Source organism: Rhyacophila brunnea, unplaced genomic scaffold, assembly GCF_057557595.1.
Source record: "Rhyacophila brunnea isolate RB1 unplaced genomic scaffold, BYU_Rbru_1.0 scaffold_21, whole genome shotgun sequence".
NCBI classification, from domain to species: domain Eukaryota; kingdom Metazoa; phylum Arthropoda; class Insecta; order Trichoptera; family Rhyacophilidae; genus Rhyacophila; species Rhyacophila brunnea.
Window position 1 is genome coordinate 9,979,866 of NW_028232871.1, and position 22,635 is coordinate 10,002,500.

At 35.6% G+C, this 22,635-nt stretch overlaps 2 protein-coding genes across 2 annotated transcripts in view; one reads left to right on the forward strand and one right to left on the reverse strand.

Annotated features, from left to right (window-relative positions):
* LOC147070693 (uncharacterized) overlaps nucleotides 1–12,305 on the reverse strand; it is a 37,135-nt gene extending 24,830 nt beyond the window's left edge. Inside the window, exons 1-5 of the mRNA XM_085949230.1 lie at nucleotides 4,968–12,305; nucleotides 3,614–3,803; nucleotides 2,190–2,942; nucleotides 1,729–1,891; nucleotides 707–731 (exon numbers count right to left, since the gene is read on the reverse strand). Of these exons, the coding sequence (XP_085805356.1) occupies nucleotides 707–731; nucleotides 1,729–1,891; nucleotides 2,190–2,942; nucleotides 3,614–3,803; nucleotides 4,968–5,748 (1,912 nt within the window). The 5' untranslated portion in view covers nucleotides 5,749–12,305. The remainder of the gene's footprint in view (nucleotides 1–706; nucleotides 732–1,728; nucleotides 1,892–2,189; nucleotides 2,943–3,613; nucleotides 3,804–4,967) is intronic.
* Nucleotides 12,306–17,920: 5,615 nt separating this feature from the next.
* LOC147070694 (motile sperm domain-containing protein 1-like) overlaps nucleotides 17,921–22,635 on the forward strand; it is a 6,593-nt gene continuing 1,878 nt past the window's right edge. Inside the window, exons 1-3 of the mRNA XM_085949140.1 lie at nucleotides 17,921–18,106; nucleotides 20,059–20,222; nucleotides 22,526–22,635. The exon at nucleotides 22,526–22,635 is cut by the window's right edge and continues 45 nt beyond it. Coding sequence (XP_085805266.1) covers nucleotides 17,986–18,106; nucleotides 20,059–20,222; nucleotides 22,526–22,635 — 395 coding nt within the window. The 5' untranslated portion in view covers nucleotides 17,921–17,985. The remainder of the gene's footprint in view (nucleotides 18,107–20,058; nucleotides 20,223–22,525) is intronic.

Consider the following 22,635-nt stretch of genomic DNA (forward strand, 5'->3'; position numbering starts at 1 on the left):
AACTAGTGGATTGTAGGCTTACCTTGAGAAAAATTGTATTTCTACAATAAGTATGTGGAAGATGGATGACCCCTTTATTCTGGCAAATTGTCGATACAATTATTGCTAACACGTTTTCACGACAGAAAAAAATTAATGTTACGCTGTATCTAACAAAAAATTCAAATGTACACTAAATAAAATGTCTAGTTGCAAACCATTATATACTTACTGGAAACTGTATGTTGGGATTGAAGACAGATATTTACGCATTTTAATAATATATTCAAAAATGAAAATCGCTTCCTAAAAGGGTTCGGCATTACGAATGATAAATCAACACTAATCCGCAGCACCTAAATCCCACTGCAATAATCTCGATTGATATTTTGGCAATTATGCAGCTGCTAGATTTGCCGTAGGTTAACACCATTTATTGTAAATTAGGGAAAATACAAGACATGGAACGGATTATAAAATGCATTTATTTTATGGCGCTTTGGAAATAATTTGTATCCGCAAACTACGTATAATTGTATACAAATTATCTTGTTTGTCCATATTTAACGGAAACCCTGATAAGGATTAAATTATCCATCCCTTTTTAATCCTGACATCCTAATGTTGCTAATAGATAGATTATAATACATATTCAAATAGCTAAAATTCCGTTTTTTATCTCTGCAGAATTATTAAACTGATTATTTCGTTGTAGGTACCTAGTCACCCAACTGTACTTGTACTTGAACTATCTTCTGACAAAAAAAAATTAATTGCATCCTGCTGTTGCCTATGAAATTTTATGGTACTGTTTTTTCTATTTTCTACATTGGATCTTGCTAACTAATCTCCCAAAATTCTGTTAAATCGTTTACGTTTACTACTGTCGTTTTGCTTTCAATTAGGTTATTTTACAACCTACAAATTATAAGGATTTAAAGCCGCAATATCTGTCATTTCCATAGAAAGCCTGAATGGCCATCTTCTGGTGTGTCATTTTGTCACCTGTGTCAACCGCCCCTTTTGTCCTATTGAAACGGAGTATTATTTCAGGTTTTTTTTCATTTGACGCACTAACTGAAGCGTTGTGGAATTGACTGGATAATAAACATACTGCTTTATTTTTCTTCGGAACATACGAAACTAAAGTTAACCCGCTGGTAAATCCAAAAGTACTACTTGAATTTCCCTTTTATTTTTCCTCAAGGTTCCTGTCAAAGTGACGTTATTTTCCAATAAATTTTCCGTGAACGGAATCGACGTGAAAAAATTGACAGTGGTAACTCCCCGATTTGAATCGGAATATTTCCGTACTAAATCTGTTACCACTCGTTGTCCTTGGTTTACCTCCTTTACGTTATTTATCATACCTGTGTATACCTGCATATCTATAATATATGAAATAGCCGAATCTGAAACGGTCCATATTTTAATATTAATAATAATTTAGTTCAGTCGTGTGGATTAGCGGCCAGTGTTGCAAACACAGCAGGACCGCATTTTGAGTCGAATTCGACTGCGAGAGGTAGGTATGACGTGATTATCATGCGCGGAACATTGCTTACAATAAGTGACATGTGAATTTAAACATGTTAACTTTAAGATGATATTTTTAATATTTTCCATATTTGAATGGATATGTTGTCCGTTATATCGCGGTTCTACTGTACACCGAATTTCGAATTAGCGAAGATTGAATTAACATGGTTGTAGTCTATAAATATAACGTACATTAAGAAAATGGCTTACCTTCTTCGGGCTGGAGGTTGTATGCAATGGCTCATTGATGACCGTGGACGAGGTCGAAGGCTGATCATCTAGCTGCTGCTGTGGTTCTTGCCGTTTACGGGATACATTGACCTTACGGGAGTGCAGGGTGATGGTTCTTGGTTTTATTCCTTGATTTTTCTGCCTAACTCACGAAATTTGTGAATGTGACACTCTTAATTGAACATACGTAATTTTAAAATACCTGCATACAAATAAAATACTGTTTGAAACTGTCATGGTTGTTTTTTATCATAATAGATTCTTAGATTTCAACCGCGTGTACTTCTTCCTTTTTGCCTCGACGTTTTGGGCTTTTGGGTGTTGAGGATAATGATGAAGAAGTCGAAGATGTATGCAGGAGCGAGTTTTATTAGGCGTAGCGGTTGGTACAATAGTATGTTACAGCAGTTATGTTACAATACTAAACTTATGATAGGTACGGATCCGAGATCCGCACCTCGGTACAATCAGATGTTGCTCCGTCTGTCAACGTTGGTAATAACGCATTGTGAGGTCGTAGATAAAACGTTCTCTCGTTATTATCTTTTATCTCGCCAAGTCCGTCCAAGTAGACCCCAATTGTTTCAGGGACTGCTAACGTTGATGGCAATACTCTTGCAATGTCGTCAAAAGCTTGCAGGTACTCTACCTCTGCCTGCTGTGTCTGCAATAAACGTCGCCGCAGTAAGGTGACTGCATAGTATTGGTACATTGACAATGAGATGTGTTTTCCGAACACTCTGTCAAATGTAGTGATCGCACGATAGTCCGCCTCAATCGTCGTCAAGTATTGGGACATATCCACACAGAATTGGCGTTCGCGCGCCTTTTCTCGCATGGCAGTCAACCCCTCGACCACGGTTGAACGTGACAGCATGGGATCGTTTCTCTCAGCTGTTGGGGGTTGGGTTCCACCCACCCCTTTTAGGGCTGCCGTCTTCTCATCTCCCTTGAGATGAGTAACTTGCGGCCCTGATTTGCGCGGTTTCTGGCGTTGTTTGGTGTTGACCGCCAGCAGCCGCTGCGCTGCCTCCTCTATGGGGGGGGGGGTCTCAGCAATAGGCTCGCTAGACCGAACTTGTCGGCTACCGCCTCTACTGCCTCGGAAACCTCCTCTTCCACCTCGCCATGGATAGGCTCTTCCTTCGTCTCTATCAGTCATTGGATGGTTCATTCTCAATGCCTGATTCTTACTGCGATGGTAACAGACTTGGAAACGTATCTTCAAGTGACATTTTGATAAATCATTCTTCGTAATTTATACGGTCGAAAGTAATACATAAACATTATGTTCTAGTACATAATTATCTTGAACGAGTCAGCGGTTAAATTCGAGTACCTGTGAACTTTATTTATTATTACAGTCACAATATAATATGAGACTATGGGAATGGATATTCGACTACTTTTTCATTGCGATAGCGTATTTCATATCGCCATTCAATCTGCTGATACAGATAAAAGTTGTTTACTGGAATATGATTCGTTGGGAATATATTATTGCGGTCGATTAATTTGATACATTAAAAATAGATATTTGATCGCTAATATACTGACAGCTGCATACCCCCCCCCCCCTTTCCAGAAATTACGAAATTTCGATACTATTGCAATTATATAATATAAAATAAGATACGATTATATAAAATAAAATACAATTATATAAAACAAGCCACCTAACATGAATACCAAGAAGGGGACCAGTGGGAACCCGATTAAGCTAATTTCTAATTACTTCAAGATATTGACGAGTTTTTTTTCTCTGCAAGAAAACATGGATACCTGGTTCTTGCTGGTTTTAATTACATGTTAACCTAACACGATTTACTACTGTATAAACGATATTATTTATATTTCGTAGCACTTTGGAATTCTTGCATGGTCGTGGAACTCGGCCACCAGCTGTTTTGCACTACCATCGTATGTAGCCTCCAATTCTGGCTTATGAGGCCATTGGCGGAATGGAAGTTGTTCGACGTCCATCATCCCATGTGCTGCTCCTGCGGCGCTGATATCTGTCCTCGGGCTGTGTCCGATGCAAATGTCTGTGCGTTCTGAAATACGGGCTCAATCAGGTGCTTGGTCCGGCTGTCCCGCCAATTTCCGGCATCTTAGCTATAGTTTGTTCTTTTGGGCACCACTGAGACTGTCCTCGGTTCTCAGATTTGGACCGGGTCTGCATGTAGTCGGTCTGGACAATTCTGTTTTTTTTTTTAATAAAATTTGTCGAAATTAGAAAATTTGGAATTCGGATTGGCGGAGTACTACTGTAGTTTCTTTTTTCCTCGTGTGTTGAATGACGCACCATTTATGGGATTCTTTTTATTCTTCTGGTGTTTCAGTGAGTATCAATAATTTTGGCAATATTTATTTATTATCCTTTTGGGACCCGACGGAGAACCAGCCATCGAAAAAAATATTTCTTTGATTTTATGGAAGAGAAGTAGTATTAGTCTACTGACAAAATAAATCTTTTTAAGTTTTTTTATTTTATAATAAGTAAAATATACTATATGCACATATGTGGATATCAGGTCACACTGCAGATGAATATTACCTACTCTATAAACTTAGGGAAGATAAAGAAAACAACTTGTTCATTGGAATGGATAGTTTTATTAGAACATTATACAATAAAAACAATACAAAAACATAAATAGGATAATTAAATATATTTACACTTAAAATTATGAAATAAAACCCTAAATGGATGTATAGTAATACTAATAAACATGGATGAAAAGTGTAGTAAGAACATAACATACCACATCTTTCGGTTGATGTTACCGTTTCCATAACTTTAGTCTTTTTCTGTTTCTAGAGGTGTCTTGTAACACCTGCCGCCTATGGGTGATCGTGTCATGTCTGAAAAATAACAATTTGTTATATCTAAAAAATCGTTACATCACATAACCACACCCTCACTGTACGGTAAAAAATAGTAATTGATTTAATAGAACAAATATCCAGATCCTATGTCATATAATAAATGTAAATAGTATTTTTTTCAAAGCAATAAAATTTACTAAAAGGAAGCTCCTCGATGCAGAATTTTACCATCATGCCACAATGGAAATGTAGAGATACACAAATAAGATTTTTATTATCTTCATAAAATTTTAATTTTGTTTCCCATTGGAGACAATCGGCGCCAATTTGGCGCCACAGGTACAGGATGCAGGATATGGTGAAAATCAAATATTTTTAATCATATTCTCGTCGGGTAGTACTTCCGGTTACTAGATGTTTGAGAAGTTCCAGGAGCCTTCCTTTTTCAAAGTCCAGCAAAATCTTTTGGGGTGTTATATTGGGCACCAATTGTTTTAATATGGTAAACATTCTGTTGTATGTATCCATATTCTTTTTTTGCAAAAGAAAATAAATACATGGAGGATATGAATTTCCAATCTTTGCATGCCATGTATACAGCTGATAAAACATGCTGGGTGCTTTATCAAACGTTCCGTCTCCATAGATGACATCTTTGTTTAATTCTGAGAGCAGATCACCATTCCCAATTGCCAATATTCTTTCTCGGTCATCAGCTCCCGTATCGTGCAAAATGAGATCAGCATACATCTCTGGGATAGTCAAATTAATTGTAGCTGGATTGGGAATACGAGTTGCTTCTTTATGTCTCAAGAGACTTCGCGAGAGTGAGGATTGCTTTGGTAAGTGTTCCAAAACATCTCTATTCGCTTCTAATAAAATATTTCCCATAACATTCCTCGGAGTTGCACCAACTGTCCGCATGTCTTGCGTCATCTTAGCCTTTAAAATATTTGCTTGTCCTTTGTGAGGATTAGAATCATGGCAGTGTTGTGGGACCTCTCCGATGTGATTACCAGCGCGTGTCCTCAATAATGCGTTGCATTTGGCGGAAAAGTAGATTCTGCATCTCCAGGTGATCACTCCACTTCCGTTTTCCCTATACTTGGTATATTCATATCCTTGGTACAGTAGAACTTGATTGCCTTTATTTGTCAGTGAAAACTCCATGATAAGGGATCCGTTGAAAAAATATATAATTAATTTTACTTATATTTAATCGTTGTCATAGTACAAAACTAACTAGTGGATTGTAGGCTTACCTTGAGAAAAATTGTATTTCTACAATAAGTATGTGGAAGATGGATGACCCCTTTATTCTGGCAAATTGTCGATACAATTATTGCTAACACGTTTTCACGACAGAAAAAAATTAATGTTACGCTGTATCTAACAAAAAATTCAAATGTACACTAAATAAAATGTCTAGTTGCAAACCATTATATACTTACTGGAAACTGTATGTTGGGATTGAAGACAGATATTTACGCATTTTAATAATATATTCAAAAATGAAAATCGCTTCCTAAAAGGGTTCGGCATTACGAATGATAAATCAACACTAATCCGCAGCACCTAAATCCCACTGCAATAATCTCGATTGATATTTTGGCAATTATGCAGCTGCTAGATTTGCCGTAGGTTAACACCATTTATTGTAAATTAGGGAAAATACAAGACATGGAACGGATTATAAAATGCATTTATTTTATGGCGCTTTGGAAATAATTTGTATCCGCAAACTACGTATAATTGTATACAAATTATCTTGTTTGTCCATATTTAACGGAAACCCTGATAAGGATTAAATTATCCATCCCTTTTTAATCCTGACATCCTAATGTTGCTAATAGATAGATTATAATACATATTCAAATAGCTAAAATTCCGTTTTTTATCTCTGCAGAATTATTAAACTGATTATTTCGTTGTAGGTACCTAGTCACCCAACTGTACTTGTACTTGAACTATCTTCTGACAAAAAAAAATTAATTGCATCCTGCTGTTGCCTATGAAATTTTATGGTACTGTTTTTTCTATTTTCTACATTGGATCTTGCTAACTAATCTCCCAAAATTCTGTTAAATCGTTTACGTTTACTACTGTCGTTTTGCTTTCAATTAGGTTATTTTACAACCTACAAATTATAAGGATTTAAAGCCGCAATATCTGTCATTTCCATAGAAAGCCTGAATGGCCATCTTCTGGTGTGTCATTTTGTCACCTGTGTCAACCGCCCCTTTTGTCCTATTGAAACGGAGTATTATTTCAGGTTTTTTTTCATTTGACGCACTAACTGAAGCGTTGTGGAATTGACTGGATAATAAACATACTGCTTTATTTTTCTTCGGAACATACGAAACTAAAGTTAACCCGCTGGTAAATCCAAAAGTACTACTTGAATTTCCCTTTTATTTTTCCTCAAGGTTCCTGTCAAAGTGACGTTATTTTCCAATAAATTTTCCGTGAACGGAATCGACGTGAAAAAATTGACAGTGGTAACTCCCCGATTTGAATCGGAATATTTCCGTACTAAATCTGTTACCACTCGTTGTCCTTGGTTTACCTCCTTTACGTTATTTATCATACCTGTGTATACCTGCATATCTATAATATATGAAATAGCCGAATCTGAAACGGTCCATATTTTAATATTAATAATAATTTAGTTCAGTCGTGTGAATTAGCGGCCAGTGTTGCAAACACAGCAGGACCGCATTTTGAGTCGAATTCCGAAGAAATAACAAATTGTTATTTTTCAGACATGACACGATCACCCATAGGCGGCAGGTGTTACAAGACACCTCTAGAAACAGAAAAAGACTCAGAGTTATGGAAACGGTAACATCAACCGAAAGATGTGGTATGTTATGTTCTTACTACACTTTTCATCCATGTTTGATTATAATCCAATTTACCTTACACTTTTTTACCATTTTATTGAAAATTTGAGCCAATGGTTCCGTCATGAGCATTGAATGCCGAAATAAAATACAGTATAACCCCTATTTTACGTTTTTTAAGGGACTGAAAAAAAAAAAACCTAATTGGAGGGAAAATGTAAAAGGGGGGTATTGAAAAAAAGAACATTTAAATTTTATGTTTCTAAAAAAATAACGTTTTATTAAAAAACAACATTCAGTTAAAATTTTTATTGAAAAATCGTATCGCTTCGAGGAGCTCCAAATGACAAATTATATCTAGTTGTAAATACTCTGTAGTATGTGTCATAGTTTAGTTGAAGCCTGTATTTACTCAAAAACATCTCGTGCATTTTCATAATAGTCAAATTTTCCGGAAGATACCTAACATTCTTATTTTTCGCGAAAGAATAATGACTTTGACGTGCCTTAAATGATTGTATATGAATGTGAATCAACTGAATCACTGATTCAGGCACTGCTCTTGGGCGATTTGGATGCTTTCCTCGTTTGTCCATAGGAGCCGATCCCGAAAATGTGATGTTGTCTTGAATACGTCGCAGCCGGGAATGCGTAATACCATGTATTGCCACAAATGCCTTCATACAGACTTCTTCGTTAATACCATCAGATGTAGATCGTATCTAAAGTAAATAAAGAGAAAAAATAATTAATTTTTCAAACACATTATCATTAGGTATAATAGGTGTAATGCCTAATTTGAATGTACATTTTTTATTAATTCAATGAATACTCCTTTATATTTATATGATGCTGAATGCTTGAATATACCATGATCATTGACATCATTTATTATTATCGGAGTATTTTTTCTCGGACGTCTTCTCTTGATCGGTACTACTTCTATACATCCAGATATATAGCCATCTTGTTGATTTTTAGAATCCATTTCATAAAAATTCTCAAATATTTCTTTCTGTAAATCTTCATTTATTTTTGTAAAACAATGAAACCTCTTGCACCTGGAAACATAATAATCAATTAAATACAATCCTACATAATATACTTTATTACAATCATATATACATTTACATAAAACAACATAGTAAATACAATGCTTTGCATTCGAAAGAAGTCATAACTTCAAAGTAATCACAGCCATTGTGAACTAAATTTAATCACACAAACTATTCAGCATGGTAAATATTTTAGTAGGTATTAATAATGTATAAGTTTTTAATTGAATATATGTTATGAATACATAATTATTCCTACCTGCAATCTTCACCGATAACTTTTATGATTGACATGATCACTTCCCTTTATTTTGGCGGTTTTTATTAATGTTTGCTTGGTTTTATTAACTTTTCTCTTACGAGGCGTTTCGGATGTCTGTATCCTATTACATTCCATGATAAAATATACAAACAATCGTTAAGGAACTTCATAAAATGGCAATGCCAATGACTGAACGAATGAAAGATAATTTTGACAGGTCAGACACTAACAAGTATGGAATGTATACTAACGCCTAACGCCGCCTGGTGATAAAAGTGTGGAACTACTGGACCTTTGTTGTTTTCAAACAAAATTCCTTGGACTATTGCTGTTTTTAGAAAAGTGGCATATTTTTGAGAGCGGATTTGAGGGACTTATGATTTTTTTTTTAAATATATCTTTGCACAGTTGTATGTAACCATACACAGGGAATATAGAAATGCAATAAAATGAAAATGGAAAAAAGTGGACATTTGATGTTTTTATGCCAAGATCTTCAATTGTCTTACCATTATTTCATCAAAGTTCCTTTCCAAGCCAGTGGTCCTATTGCCATTAATATTATAATAATCTTCACTTCTACTAGTCTCATGTTTGTTCGAGTTCTGTAAATATCAATATTCAGAGACAGAAGTACAATTATTATCATTAATTTAATAATATCAGTCAGTTAGTTAGAAATGTGTTTTGTGATGTATTAAAATTAACTAAGCACCTAGTTGTATACAAACATTTTACTTACCATTATTTCGTTGGATTTTGCAGCATTTTGATCACGCTTATCCAATTGCATACTCTCCAAAGCAAGGTTGAGAATCTTCTTTGCGCGATTCATAGTCGAATTTAGAACTTAAAATCACTTTTGAGTTGTAAAATATCGTTAAAAATGCAGGGTGATATGAACGTCAGTGAATGGTAAATTTGAGGTTATGTCAGTATTGCTAGTTGCATGCGGAATTACAGTGTGTGTAAAATTCTAGAATCTTCTTCTTGTTCGTGCACTCATGGCTGAGGATCGTGACCACATTTAAATTTCGCCATCCTTTGAGCGACTAAGACTTTCCATCCTTCTCGATCTTCCGCTTCTCTCAGGGCAGAATGGATGGTGCCCCCAGTCAGCTCTTTCACTTGGTCGCTCCATCGCGCAGACGCTCTTCCTCTGCTTCGCCTTCCCTGGAGGCTACCCAAAACTACCAGTCGCTCCAGGTTATCCGGTCCGCGCATGACAATATGTCCAAAAAACTGCAGAATTCTTCTCAGACATATCGTCGAGAGCCGTTCCTTTATCTTCAGTCTCTGGATGATTGACTGCTTCGTCCTGTGCTCCGTCCAAGAAATGCGAAGCATTCGGCGCCAACACCACATCTCAAAGGCATCAATTGCCTTCCGTTCTCTTGCCTTCAGGGTCCACGACTCGACTCCGTATAGGAATATCGAGAACACTAATGTTTGCACAAGCATCATTTTTGTGGCAATCGAAATTTCCCGATCCTTCCATATAGTGGTAAGGCGTGTCATCGCATTTTTTGCAATCTGTGTGCGCCCTCTTATTTCCGCTTCGCATCCTTCCTTTCCACTGATGGTCGATCCCAGATATACAAAGTCGTCGACTGTTTCGAGGTTTTGGAGTGTACTTGGTGTTGGTAGAAGGTTGGCCCGATCAACAACCATTAACTTGGTCTTATTCCTATTAATAAGTAGGCCGTATTTGCGACTCTCTTCGTCTACCCGGTGTAGCAGCTCTGTGAGTTCTCTTTCATCAGCTGCGATTAGTGTGGTATCATCTGCGAATCTTAAGTTGTTTATTTTCTGGCCACCAATTGTTATTCCGCCTTGCCAATGATCTAGGGCTCTTCGCATTATATGCTTTCCATATATATTGAATAACTGGGGAGATGAAACACATCCCTGACGAACTCCCTTCTCGGTTCAGAAACTAGAGAAAACGCACTATTTACTCTTACCTTTGTGTGGCTATGGTTATATAAGTTTTTGATAAGACAGGTAAGGTGTGATGGAACTCCCATTTCCAGAAGTACCTTCCACATACAGTTCCATCTTACGCAGTCGAATGCTTTCTGATAGTCAATAAAGCATAACATCATAGGGGTATTAAACTCTCTGCATTTTTCAATTAGTTGTCTCTAGAATCAACAGTAAGCCAGCGTTTTTAAGCAAAAAACACAGCAAATCGATAGTTGTGCTGTGTTTTTGCTTATGAATCATTATTTACTGTTTTATTGCATCGAAAAGCCTATCATTTTTGCAAAAGTAAACAACATGTTATGATGCTTTTTATATCTAAAGAAATGATTTGCTGTTTATTTTGTTTTGTAATTATGTTCAGAAATTTATCTAGTATATCACCTCATACTTAATATTTTTGATTTTTTCCCATTAGCTGTGTTTTTGCTTATGGGGTCAATATTATGTTGAATGCGATTCATAATTCAATTAAAATAAGCCAAATGATTCACGAATTCCATCTTCATTCTTCTGAATTTGACAGCCTCCTCTTTCATCAATTTGGCATATTCGAAATTGGTCTTTGAAGAATGTCTTATGGTCGTTGGTAAATTCTTTCTCTTCATTTGCCCTCTGTAGGTTTTCCCTGCAGCTTTCATATTTTTCTTTAAGTTTTTAGACGTTGGTGATTCGCCTTACCAAGCCCTCTATTCTGTCTAATCACCTAATTCGGCATCCCGCTGAGATCATACGAACCTTAGGTCCCATATTAAACTGACATTAATTACGTTACATTTCAACATTGTGAAAGTTATAAATTATATTGTTTTTCTTGATAACTCGGTGCATGCTGACGAGCTGAGTCAGAATCTGGGTCTCTTGTATGTTTGAACCAAGATTTGCCGAATTGTTGTCTTGGAAAATATGTTTATACATTGTGTCTGGTATATAATATTTTACTGAGTTCCCACTACTTGTATTCTAGACGATTTTTCTGTATTTCGTCGCCGTAGATGTCAAGGGAGCCAAGCCACAAATTTTGCGTAAATGAGTAAAGTACACAAAAGCATTTTTAAATCATCAAGTGGTCAATGTATTTAAGCCACCAAACTCTTTTGACTACCACAAACGTGTGCCAACTGTACATTTCAATGTTCAGTGGTCAAGAGATATAACACACATAACTTCTAAGATACTATTTTTTTTAGTTATTTGTTCAAAATAATAAAAAGATAACACCACAAAGTATATTCTATGTTCAAAGTTTCACCGTTATATCTTTAAAAACAAAAAAGTTCAATAATAAAATGTTTTTTTTTGGCACAAAATCTCTGCGCGCCTGTTTCTCTGCATTATGATTTTGTGGACTGGCTCCCTTGACATTTACGGCGACGATATATGTTTCAATAGTGTAATTTTATAGATTTATATAATATAAATTAATGTATAGATTCAAACAATTGGGAAATGGAAATATATTTTTGAATTTGTTCAATTAATTGAATAACTACTTTGGTTGTGTAATATTTTGTACATTGAATGTTGATTTATTGGTTATTTTATTTATCATGTAAAACACCATATAAAGACTACTGTTATAAAAGAAAATATCTTTCATTATTACCTGATTCCTTCCTTCTATTTCTGATCTTGGTAAATATATCTGTGGTCGTCATTGCACACCTGAGGCAACGACAGGTTTGGAGGCCCACTTGTGAAAATGTCCGTGGTGCGATAAATAATGCCTTTGGGTGTTGAAAATACACACCATAGTTTTTTTGAATTGCATTTTATACGCAATATTGTGAAAAATACACATTTTAATTGAGCGATCGCCTAATCTGTTTCGTGGTATGTGTCCATTTATGATAAGTGCAAAACTGTTGTTTTTCATTGAAAATTTTTAAAACTTAAATTTCTCCCTGTAAACATGAAAAGAAATTGCAAAGATATATCTGTAAGCGAAAGTAAGAGGGCGATAAGTCTTAATAATCGAAAAATTACTTAAAGTGAGCGTTGGAGCGGAGCTCGGAACAGGAGCAGTGGAGCAATTCGAGTGCTTAAAGTAAAACAACATTATGGAGTTTTACCAAGATCAGGAGCGGAGCCGGAGCACCGGCTTCACTGCTCCGGGTGTTTTTTTATTATTAAATTTTCGTCTTAAAATCCAATGAAAATAATAATAGAATATTCATTGGATATATTTGAAATACGGCAACAATGCAATGGAGAGATAAATAACCTCACTTTTTTTTCTCACAGAAGATACAAATAAAAGCCGATTATCTGTCGGCAAACTATTTATTTTTAAAAAATTTAACAATGGTATACATATAATACCTATTAAAACTTTTTACCCGGAGTGGAGCTGGAGCTAGTATTAGGTCCCGGAATGGAGGAACCAAAAAAAGGGTCCGCTCCAACCCTCTAAGTTAAAGACACCAAATGCACCATAATAAATATTTGCACAAATGAGAAAATTTTGATGATGAAATGAATCAATGCCTTTGAATTACTTAATTATTCTGCACTGAAACATTGGAATTTCCATACAGAATGGTCCAAAAATCTTATGGCTCCTGTGAAGTAGTGATTTTAAACATAATGCTGTCTTCCTTTCGCACACAGATATTATATTAAACAATGCATAAAATTTATATATATTAAACTATTACGACAGATGTAGACCTATCTAAAAATTACCAACTATGGTGCACTTATATTTAATGATGACCACAGATTCAAAATATAGAAATTATATGAAGATTAAGTAAATGCTGAGGTAAGTGAACTTGAGACAGACTAATAATGAGGTGGAGAAAGACTGGAATCAACTAGAGCAGCTGCATGAGATTGATGAGTGCCAGGAGTCAGTGGAAGATACCAAGTTCTGTCTGGGGATGTAGCACCTAGAAAGAAAGAAGAATTAGCTAACATAGAATTAGAAAACACTTATACTTATGAGAAGTGTAAAGCTGTTCGAGGTATCGAAAAATGCTAGATTTAACGCCAGATGTAATATTTACATGCTAGATCACAGGTTCTCAAACTTATTTTGACCACCGCTCACTTTGAGATTTAAAAAAATCTAGTGCCCCCCATATTTTTTAACTTAACTTTTTACATTACCATCTGTTGCGTATCTTAAAAACAGTTATTGCAAATATAATTTTTAAACATGCATTATTATATGGATAGGATAGATAAGGTGTGACCTATATCATAATTCGGAGATCAAAGAATGTTTCAATGAGAGGAAATAAAACATATACCTACTTGATCATATTTAGAAGTATTTTTATTAACATTAAAAGAAGGTTTTGAATTTAAAAGTTATCTAATGTGAAGAATGAATCTGATAGATTTCGAGGAGTTTGTTAATATCAGGCTCGAATTCACTTAAAAACAGCCATAAGTCTAAGTTCAGTAACTTGCAGCCGATTTCTCTTTATAGTTAACTTAACCATGGACTAAGTAGGTGCATAAAAAAGCTGCATCCATATTTGTTACATGCGTAAGTGACTCTAATTTAACCGTCTATATGGGACTGCACGCATTTCGAGTAGTAAATCGCACCTCAAGTGGTGTCGTGTCTAGAGTGTGTCGGATTTTTATAGATAGAAATTGTCTGCCATCGCCCCTCTACATTTCCTTAATGCCCCCTTATTTTATTTGATCCTTCTATTGCGCCCCCCTGAAAGCCTCCAGCAAGGGGGCGTTATCGCCCACTTTGAGGAAGACTGCTATTCAAAAATGCTAGATCTGACAAGAAAAACGCTGAGTTGGCAACGCTGGTCAGTAAGTAACCGTAGCTAGTTAGTATAGTATATATAGCTCTATAGTAAGCATTATAAATAAACAATGCTTATAATCCTTGGAATATTAGTTTTATTATAGATACTATTTCAATGAAAGTAAAATCGTTTTGGAATCACAATCGAAGGTTTATTTATTTTGAAAACAGTATTATAGCATTATTGTTGTTAGCCAATGCGCCATAATACGTAGTAACAGACTATACAATTGACGAGTTGATTCCAAAAAAGAAATAATAGAAATCGACATTTGAATGTCATTTTGCAGGCGTTTACAATATCTATATCTATCCCTGTTTTTCGATTTTACAAATATGGCATAGTCAGAAGATGGGTAAGTCTGAAAAATCGTTATTCCTACAAAAACCTCATGTTCCTAAGGATTTTTCTCTCCTGAAAAATCATATTTTTGGACAAATGTCATTTTTGTAACAACTCTATTATGAAGTCAATTATGAAGAAAAAAAATACTGATGATATTTGAGATGAGTAAAGCCTCAATTACATTGAGATTCTTTACGAGCTGTTTATTGGCGAATTTAAAAGCGGGCGATTCAGCTATTGCGATTTGATGATTACACACAAAACTTTCCATTCGCTGAGAAGCCACAAGCCAGCGACTATTTTGACGGAACGTAGTTCGTTTTTTTACCGGGAGGTTGGTACTGCACTCTACTGCGCAGACTCAGTAGGCCCACACGCCGGCGTGTAGCGTGTAAAGTTGACCGGCTTTCAACTTTTCTCGGTAGATTGTTTACAACTTGCTTATTAGCTTATTTGATGATTACACTGGGCGACTTTACAGGCAGATTGTAAATTCGCCAATAAACAGCTCGTAAAGAAGCTCAATGTAATTGAGGCTTAAGCAAGTTTTTATGAAATAGGAAATTATATTAATATAAATAATTAGAAATTTACCACATTTACAAAAGGTTTAATAATTCAAGAAGAATATATGAACCTTTATGGTGCCATCTGATAGGTTAATAGTATGATACACATTATCATGAAACGTCACATCTGTCCTGCGATGGGGTAACATGAAAACTTCAGGGCTACTAATGATATTAATGGGAACATACAAATTAATACTTACCTGTATAGACGGAAACGTCTTTGGGTGACACGTAATTACTGTAGCATTGGATATCATTAATCGAATAGATACACATGTTTTTAATTGTATGGTATTTGGCGGTCTTGTAAAGGGACAAGACCGCTGTGGTAGGATGGCCAGGAGGAGAGATGAGAAGTCGTGATTTGGTGGTTGCTCCGATGGACGGAGGAACAAGTTTTATTTGCAGCGTAAACAGTCGGTATAAGAGTATGTACTTATGATACTGTTCCGAGGTCCGAGTCTCGGTAGAATGTGATGCTATGCAGAGCGATACAGGGACTGAGATACTAATAGACCGGGAAGTTATAATCGAGTGACATGTCCAATCAATTATAGTCCGCTATTTATTGACCGATGCACTATTGAATAATATGTTGGAATGACTATTCAATACTTAAATTGACGATCAGCTATTTTATTAAGTGTGTACTAATTGGGCATTTCGCCGACTATCATTGAAATGAATAGGTACTAAGAAATAATATAATTGAACATACATAATTTTGAAAAACGCTTAGAAAAAATCTTTTTGAAAAAAGATCGAACCCTGCATCTCCTGGGTTTACGCCCCGTCCGTTCATTACCTCTATGCTACAAGGTGACATATTAATTGCGATTATTGAATAAAAGAAATAGTTAATTATAAAATATTATAATTATTGAGGTCAGTTATTTCATTGAATTTATGATAGTTGGATACTGGCTGATTCTACGTGAAAATAAATATAATTATAAATATGATACAAAAACCAAGCTAAATAATACGGACATACAAAAACTATGTGAAGAGATCTTCACGTCTGCAATAAAACGCTGCAAATTTTAAAAATGCAATACCTATATAATTGGCCTTTGTGGTGACCAGGTCGGACGACCCGATGGGCCCAACGGCTGGTTGGACCGACTTGAACATCTTTGCCCTCTTGGAGCACATTCTCGGACATTCCCAGAGTATGTGGTTTGTATCCTGTAGTTCACTGCCACATGAACATGTTGGCCAGGTAACAAATCCAAGCTCGTAGAGCTTGGCAGCGAATCCACCATGGCCTGTTAAAAACTGACTGGTGGTGGAGTCAATTTGGTTATCTCCAATCGCCATTGCATAGCGTTATCAACAGACACCAACCACGAGACAGAAGAAAGGAAATCATCGTTTACGCATGTGGTTGTGGGAGTCATTCATACTTTCAGGTTGTTGACACTACCATGGTTGCCGGAGACCGGTCGACACCGTGTAAGATTCCTTAATGTAGGTATATTAATTTGGTTTACAAACGGTGATAATTAACTATAGGTATTATTCGTCAGGTGTCAAGTCAAGTGCCTAAAAATACTGAAAGGCGAAACCCAAGTCATAAAAAATGATTTTAAGTAATGGAACCTATCTACCATTTTTGTATGGGCACCTTATTTTTTTTTACACGGTTTTGTTTTGCATGGTAGTCTGGACGTATCCCCCGTGCAAAAAGAGGATCGGGTGTATTTTCAAAGTGCTGTACACACCGGCAACAAACGTCCATAGACAATATAAAATTCGCCTCGCCTACTTGCGTAGGTGCAGGAATAAATTAATGCTTATCATTGTGGTAGATTCATTGACATACTACTGGATGAATCATATGCTTCTTAAAATGACGCCCGATTTTCAGCGAGTCGGCCTTTGTTAAAACTTACTGGGTAAGCCCGATCTAGCTTGCATCTTACTCTAACTAATAGTCAGCGCATGACGACTTGCTCTGTCTGCTTTGCGTTGCAGCGACCCTTATGCCTGGTCCACACCGAAAACAAGTCGCGCGACAACTCGTTAAATTTTACGATAATTATCATAATTGCTTAAGAAATTTTACGATAATTATCATGCTTATCGTAAAATTTAACGAGTTGTCGCGCGACTTGTTTTCGGTGTGGACCAGGCATTAGGTTCACTATTCCAAGAACGCAAATTTAGTTTTACAGCCAGGGCAATACGGGTGAAATTCGGGAATCCATGTTATCGGTCTTAACGCATTATACCTACAAGGAAATATTATAAGACGATATTCATAATATCTTTTGTGGTACACTTTTAAAATGACACTTGTATGGGAACTGCTCATCTAGTAGTATATCAATGGGTAGATTCAACTGTAGTACCTAATTTGTTTATTTTTGTATCGGTTCGGTAAATATAAAATTAATTATTGCAGCACAAAAAATTCGTTAAAAAAAATATTAAGGAATTTTATTTTTAACTTCTGGCTGTAAAATTGTTATATTTAAATTTATAATGTGGCAATTTAACGTTTGACAGCTGTTGCGTACTTCACGTACTTGACACATGTTTACAAACAATGTACCGTGACCTTTTGCAATGAAAAAGCTTCCCGTTTTTGTTTTTCCGATTTCATTAGAATTTTATTTATCAGCAAGACACACGCACAAACAATTGCTGACGTTGTACAACCCATACGAGTTTGCCGTAAATTTCAAAGGTATGTTTCAATGCATTAATTTATTCGCTTGGCTGACTGGCGTTTTAAACTGTGACTCATTAATACCAAATATTGTCCACATAATGAAACCATGGGATTTGGTAGTTCTTCTTATCTAATACCTTCAACATTTGTTCAGCTGTTTTCTTATAGATTATAAGAATATTCAATGTTATTTAGGTTTTTACGTGGCAACGGTACTACGTGGTCAAATGAGCGAAATGGACACCTATCTAAATAAATAAATAACAAAGCAATTATTGACCAAACGATAAAGCACGTCATATTTTAAAATTAATTAAACAAAAAAAAAATAACCGTTTAATTGTACCTTAGATGGTTTATTGATATTTTTGTGGTCAGTGACAGTTACTTCATAGGGGCACATGAGTGTGATCCCCAAGCAAAAATTCAATACGAATTCAATTCAATCGAAATATTATAAGGTTATAAAATAACATAATATTGCCACCCTGGAACCAGACTGTGGTATCTCAAATAAATTATGTGCACAAATTTAATATTAACCATTTTTTTTTCATAGATAAATGAACTCGTCAAATTATTATGCCGCGAAAGAACAGTAAAAACAAAACAATGATTCGGTTGATCGAAGGTGTGCGTGCAAGACCTACTAATGGTACTAATTACCTAGCAGCCGATGTGCCCGAAGCGCTGACAACGGTACGCATACAGTCCACGAACCGAATCATTATTTTGTTTTTACTGTACCTAACAAGGAAGTAAAAATACGTTTTTAATGTAAATTGCACAGTATACTTAAATAGGTACCTGATTTTAGTATTTTATCACATTATGGTCGTAATATTACAGATATATCGTATCTGTTCTGGCAGAACACACTAACTGGAGAATACTAGTTTTGGGTAATTTGACTTTGAAGTTGTTAAAATGTTTGAAATGGTCATCATGTGAGTTTATTAAGTAATCGTAAAAAGTATGACTTTAAAATAAAGACAGTAAAGTTTGAAATAAGGAACATTTTGGTATAACTAACTCAATATGTCATTTTTTCGAATTAGTGTCTTCTGCCAGAACAGTGACGGTATATTAGATTTGTAAGTTCCATACAAAAGGATGCCCCATACAAGTGACATACGATCGACATTCGAAAGATATCCTCTATTACAGTGGTGCACAACTTTTTTGAAAGAGGGCCAATTTATCCATTTTCTAATTTTTCACGGGCTGCAGTTGGTAAGTGTTAAAATATTATACTAGACGAGACATACATGTTATTATTTTAAATTTAATAGTTACATATCAGCTACTCCAATCACTCTCCACTCTGCATTACGTACATATGTATTTGCACGATGGAACTTAGTATCGACTCTAGTGAGATTAATGACACTGCGTGCTGGCAGCAAGCACTTTGATGTCGGGTTCAATGTTTGTGGTTGCAATCCTCACTACATTACTGAGGTTATCATTGGATTGACACTTGTTTAGTTTTAATAAGAAAAACGCTTGCTCGCAAATGTAGGTGCTTCCGAAAAGACTTGTACAAAGCGCGGCCTTCTTACGTAGGGTAGGGAACTGCTCTTTGGGAAACATTTGTAAAAATTCTGCAGATCGCTTTCCTGATATTTCGATTTCAATTGATGATTGTTCTACAAATCGATTAACTCCAGTTGAAAGATGAATCGGCCTCATTGATGGATGCTGAGAAGGGATTGGCAAAATGCCTTAAACAAGTATCGGGTACGATTAAAATCAACAAATCTCCTTTCAAGATGAAGTGGCTAACATACTTGTTCAGATAGAATAGAATTTTGTCACTTTCAATGAAAACTTTGGTGATGATGTACTCTTTATTTTGGGCCACAACAAATGCCATTTTGGGCTGCGATTTGTGCATCACTGCTCTATTACAATTCGTATTACCCTAAATATTATTATCATAGTTTGTTTCGGTAATATTCTTCCAGTGCTGTGCACGTCTCCCCACAAGTTTACTGTGATCGACCCAGAGGGGGTGATAGCGCCACAGAGCTGCGTTGATATCGTGGTGCGGTACAGCCAACCGGCTGCCACGCATTGCAATGCTGTTGACAAATTTAGAATTACGATGCAGGAAAGGGACACGAATCAAGTAAGTTCATTCTTTGCATACGAATTCCATTATCTGTAAAAGTATTTTTGCCTGATATGACAACAGAATATCTGTATCTACACAGTTTATTTACAGAAGATTGTTATTTATTTTTTTGTTGATTGGGTTTTGATGGATCTTACGAGTAAGGCTCATCAAAGAAGTTTAAATAAACTTGTAGAAGTATAATGGAGGAATAATTATTAGGCTCCTGTCATTATATATTATAACAACAATGACACAAAATAAAAATTGTGAATTTTGCAAAAGTTTTTATAAAAATTGTGAACTTGGCAGATGACAGCATGACCATTTATCATATTGTCGGTGTTTTGTAAAAAGGGCGAATTAACCAAAATGCTATTTTAAAGGAGGATTGACATTTTATTAAGACGGTACTTCAGTGAAACGGCAAATAATTTTCAACTATAGGTGCGATGAAATTTTGGACTCGCTGGCAATCGGAGAGCAAACGTCGAGCTGTGAACACGTCAATTTGTTTCGTGATGGCGACGGGTGTATTAATTCTTAAATCGTGTAAAGATGACTGAAAAACGTTACCCATTTACTTGAAAAAGAAAACATGTCAATGAATATATTATTATTGTTACTAGTAGAACATTAAACGGACGCATGTTGGATTTATATGACAAATTATATTTCGTTCGGCACGCGTCATTTCTGCGCATCGCCTAGCCACGATCTTTTTAGACCATGCCTCAACTGAGGTATAGCCTTAATTACCTGAGGATGATTATAAATGTCTTAACAAGTTTATAATAAAGCTTAGAAAGAATACTGTCTTTATAACATAATATTTTAAAAGGCCTAATATGTCACATTCGCTTTTTATTCGTAACACTGAGTGGATATTCGCTATTTCGCCGTTTTTACACAACAAAGCTAGTGACGTAAATATTGTTTTTTCATTAAAATCACGATTTCGCCAAAATGGTTGATTAACTTTTTTTACAAAACACCGACGATATGTAGACAATTATATTAAATAACTTTTTCTGTTGGCGCAGATGTTTTTCGATCCATTAACTGTTAATTTAAAGTTTGATATTTTCATACATTTCGATGTCTCATTATCACACACTAAGATTAAGTTAAGTTAGATTACGTTGGGGTAGATTAGGTTAGGTTGGGTTTGTTCTAAAAAAAAGTTACAAAAAGTCATGCGGTCATTTGTGGCACAATTACCAAAAAAGAGCCGCGTTTGCCGACCCATGGTCTAGACCAGGGGGGGGGGGGGCAAACTGCGGCCCGCCGTCATTAATTGTACTTCTGATTATGAATAACTTTTTTATAATTTTTTAAAAAATATTGACAATAGATTGAAATTTGAAGAATTTGTTGTTTCGTAAATGTATTATCTCAGTACATCTTCCTTGCGTCTCGTCTCACACTATGTAACCACTATTTTCTACGTTGAACATCGATTTTAATAGATATTGATAGTGTGCCGACAGACCTACAACTTGAGATTATTGATCTGCAGTGTGACCCTCATTTAAGAGAATTGCATCGTCGTGAAGAAATCTCCAAATTTTACAATGCCCTTAATTCAGACAAATTCGACCAACTTAAAGATTATGCAAGAAAAATGTTCATTATTTTTGGATCAACCTATATATGTGAACAAACATTTTCGATCATGAACCTCAATAAAAAAATTTTACGATCAAGTATCTCCGATGCCCATTTACAAGCAGTTTTGAGAATATCAACTACAAAATTAACACCTGAATTTAAAAAAATGTTCAAAAATGTACAACAGTTTCATTCTTCTCATTATTTTTTTTGTAATGTTTATTTTTCGTGATAATAAATAGTGTATATCTAAAAATAGTATTTTACTTGCGGCCCGCCGCTAATTTTGAATTCTTGAATATGGCCCTCTATCCAAAAAGTTTGCCCCCCCCTGGTCTAGACTTAACTCACTGTCTTATGTACCTTATAAAGTGGTGTTTTTACTTTTGCGATGATCGCAAACACCCATCACCTATCGCATAAGTAGAATACTAGGAGAAGCTTTATTTGTTAATTTTTGTCTGAAGAAACATTTAAATGTTATATTGTGAATGAATAGTCTGTAATGTTCACATTGCGTTGAAATAAATAAAAATTGTACAGAGGGGATCAGAATTATTACCAAGGACTTAATCTAATCATGCAAAATGTCTGAATATGAAAGGTTTTTTCCCCCCTTTATTCATCATGGTTAATTCGCCAACCAGTTAATATGACCCTGTTAAATCCTCTCTCTAACTGTCATTAAACGCATGGAATATTTTCAGGTCTTAGGGAAACGAGACGTCCCTGCGAAATTTCTGCCAGGAGAGCCTGACAATATTTCCTACGATGGCGCCAATGACAACTTTCAGCCTATGGCCGGTAAAGGACTGCC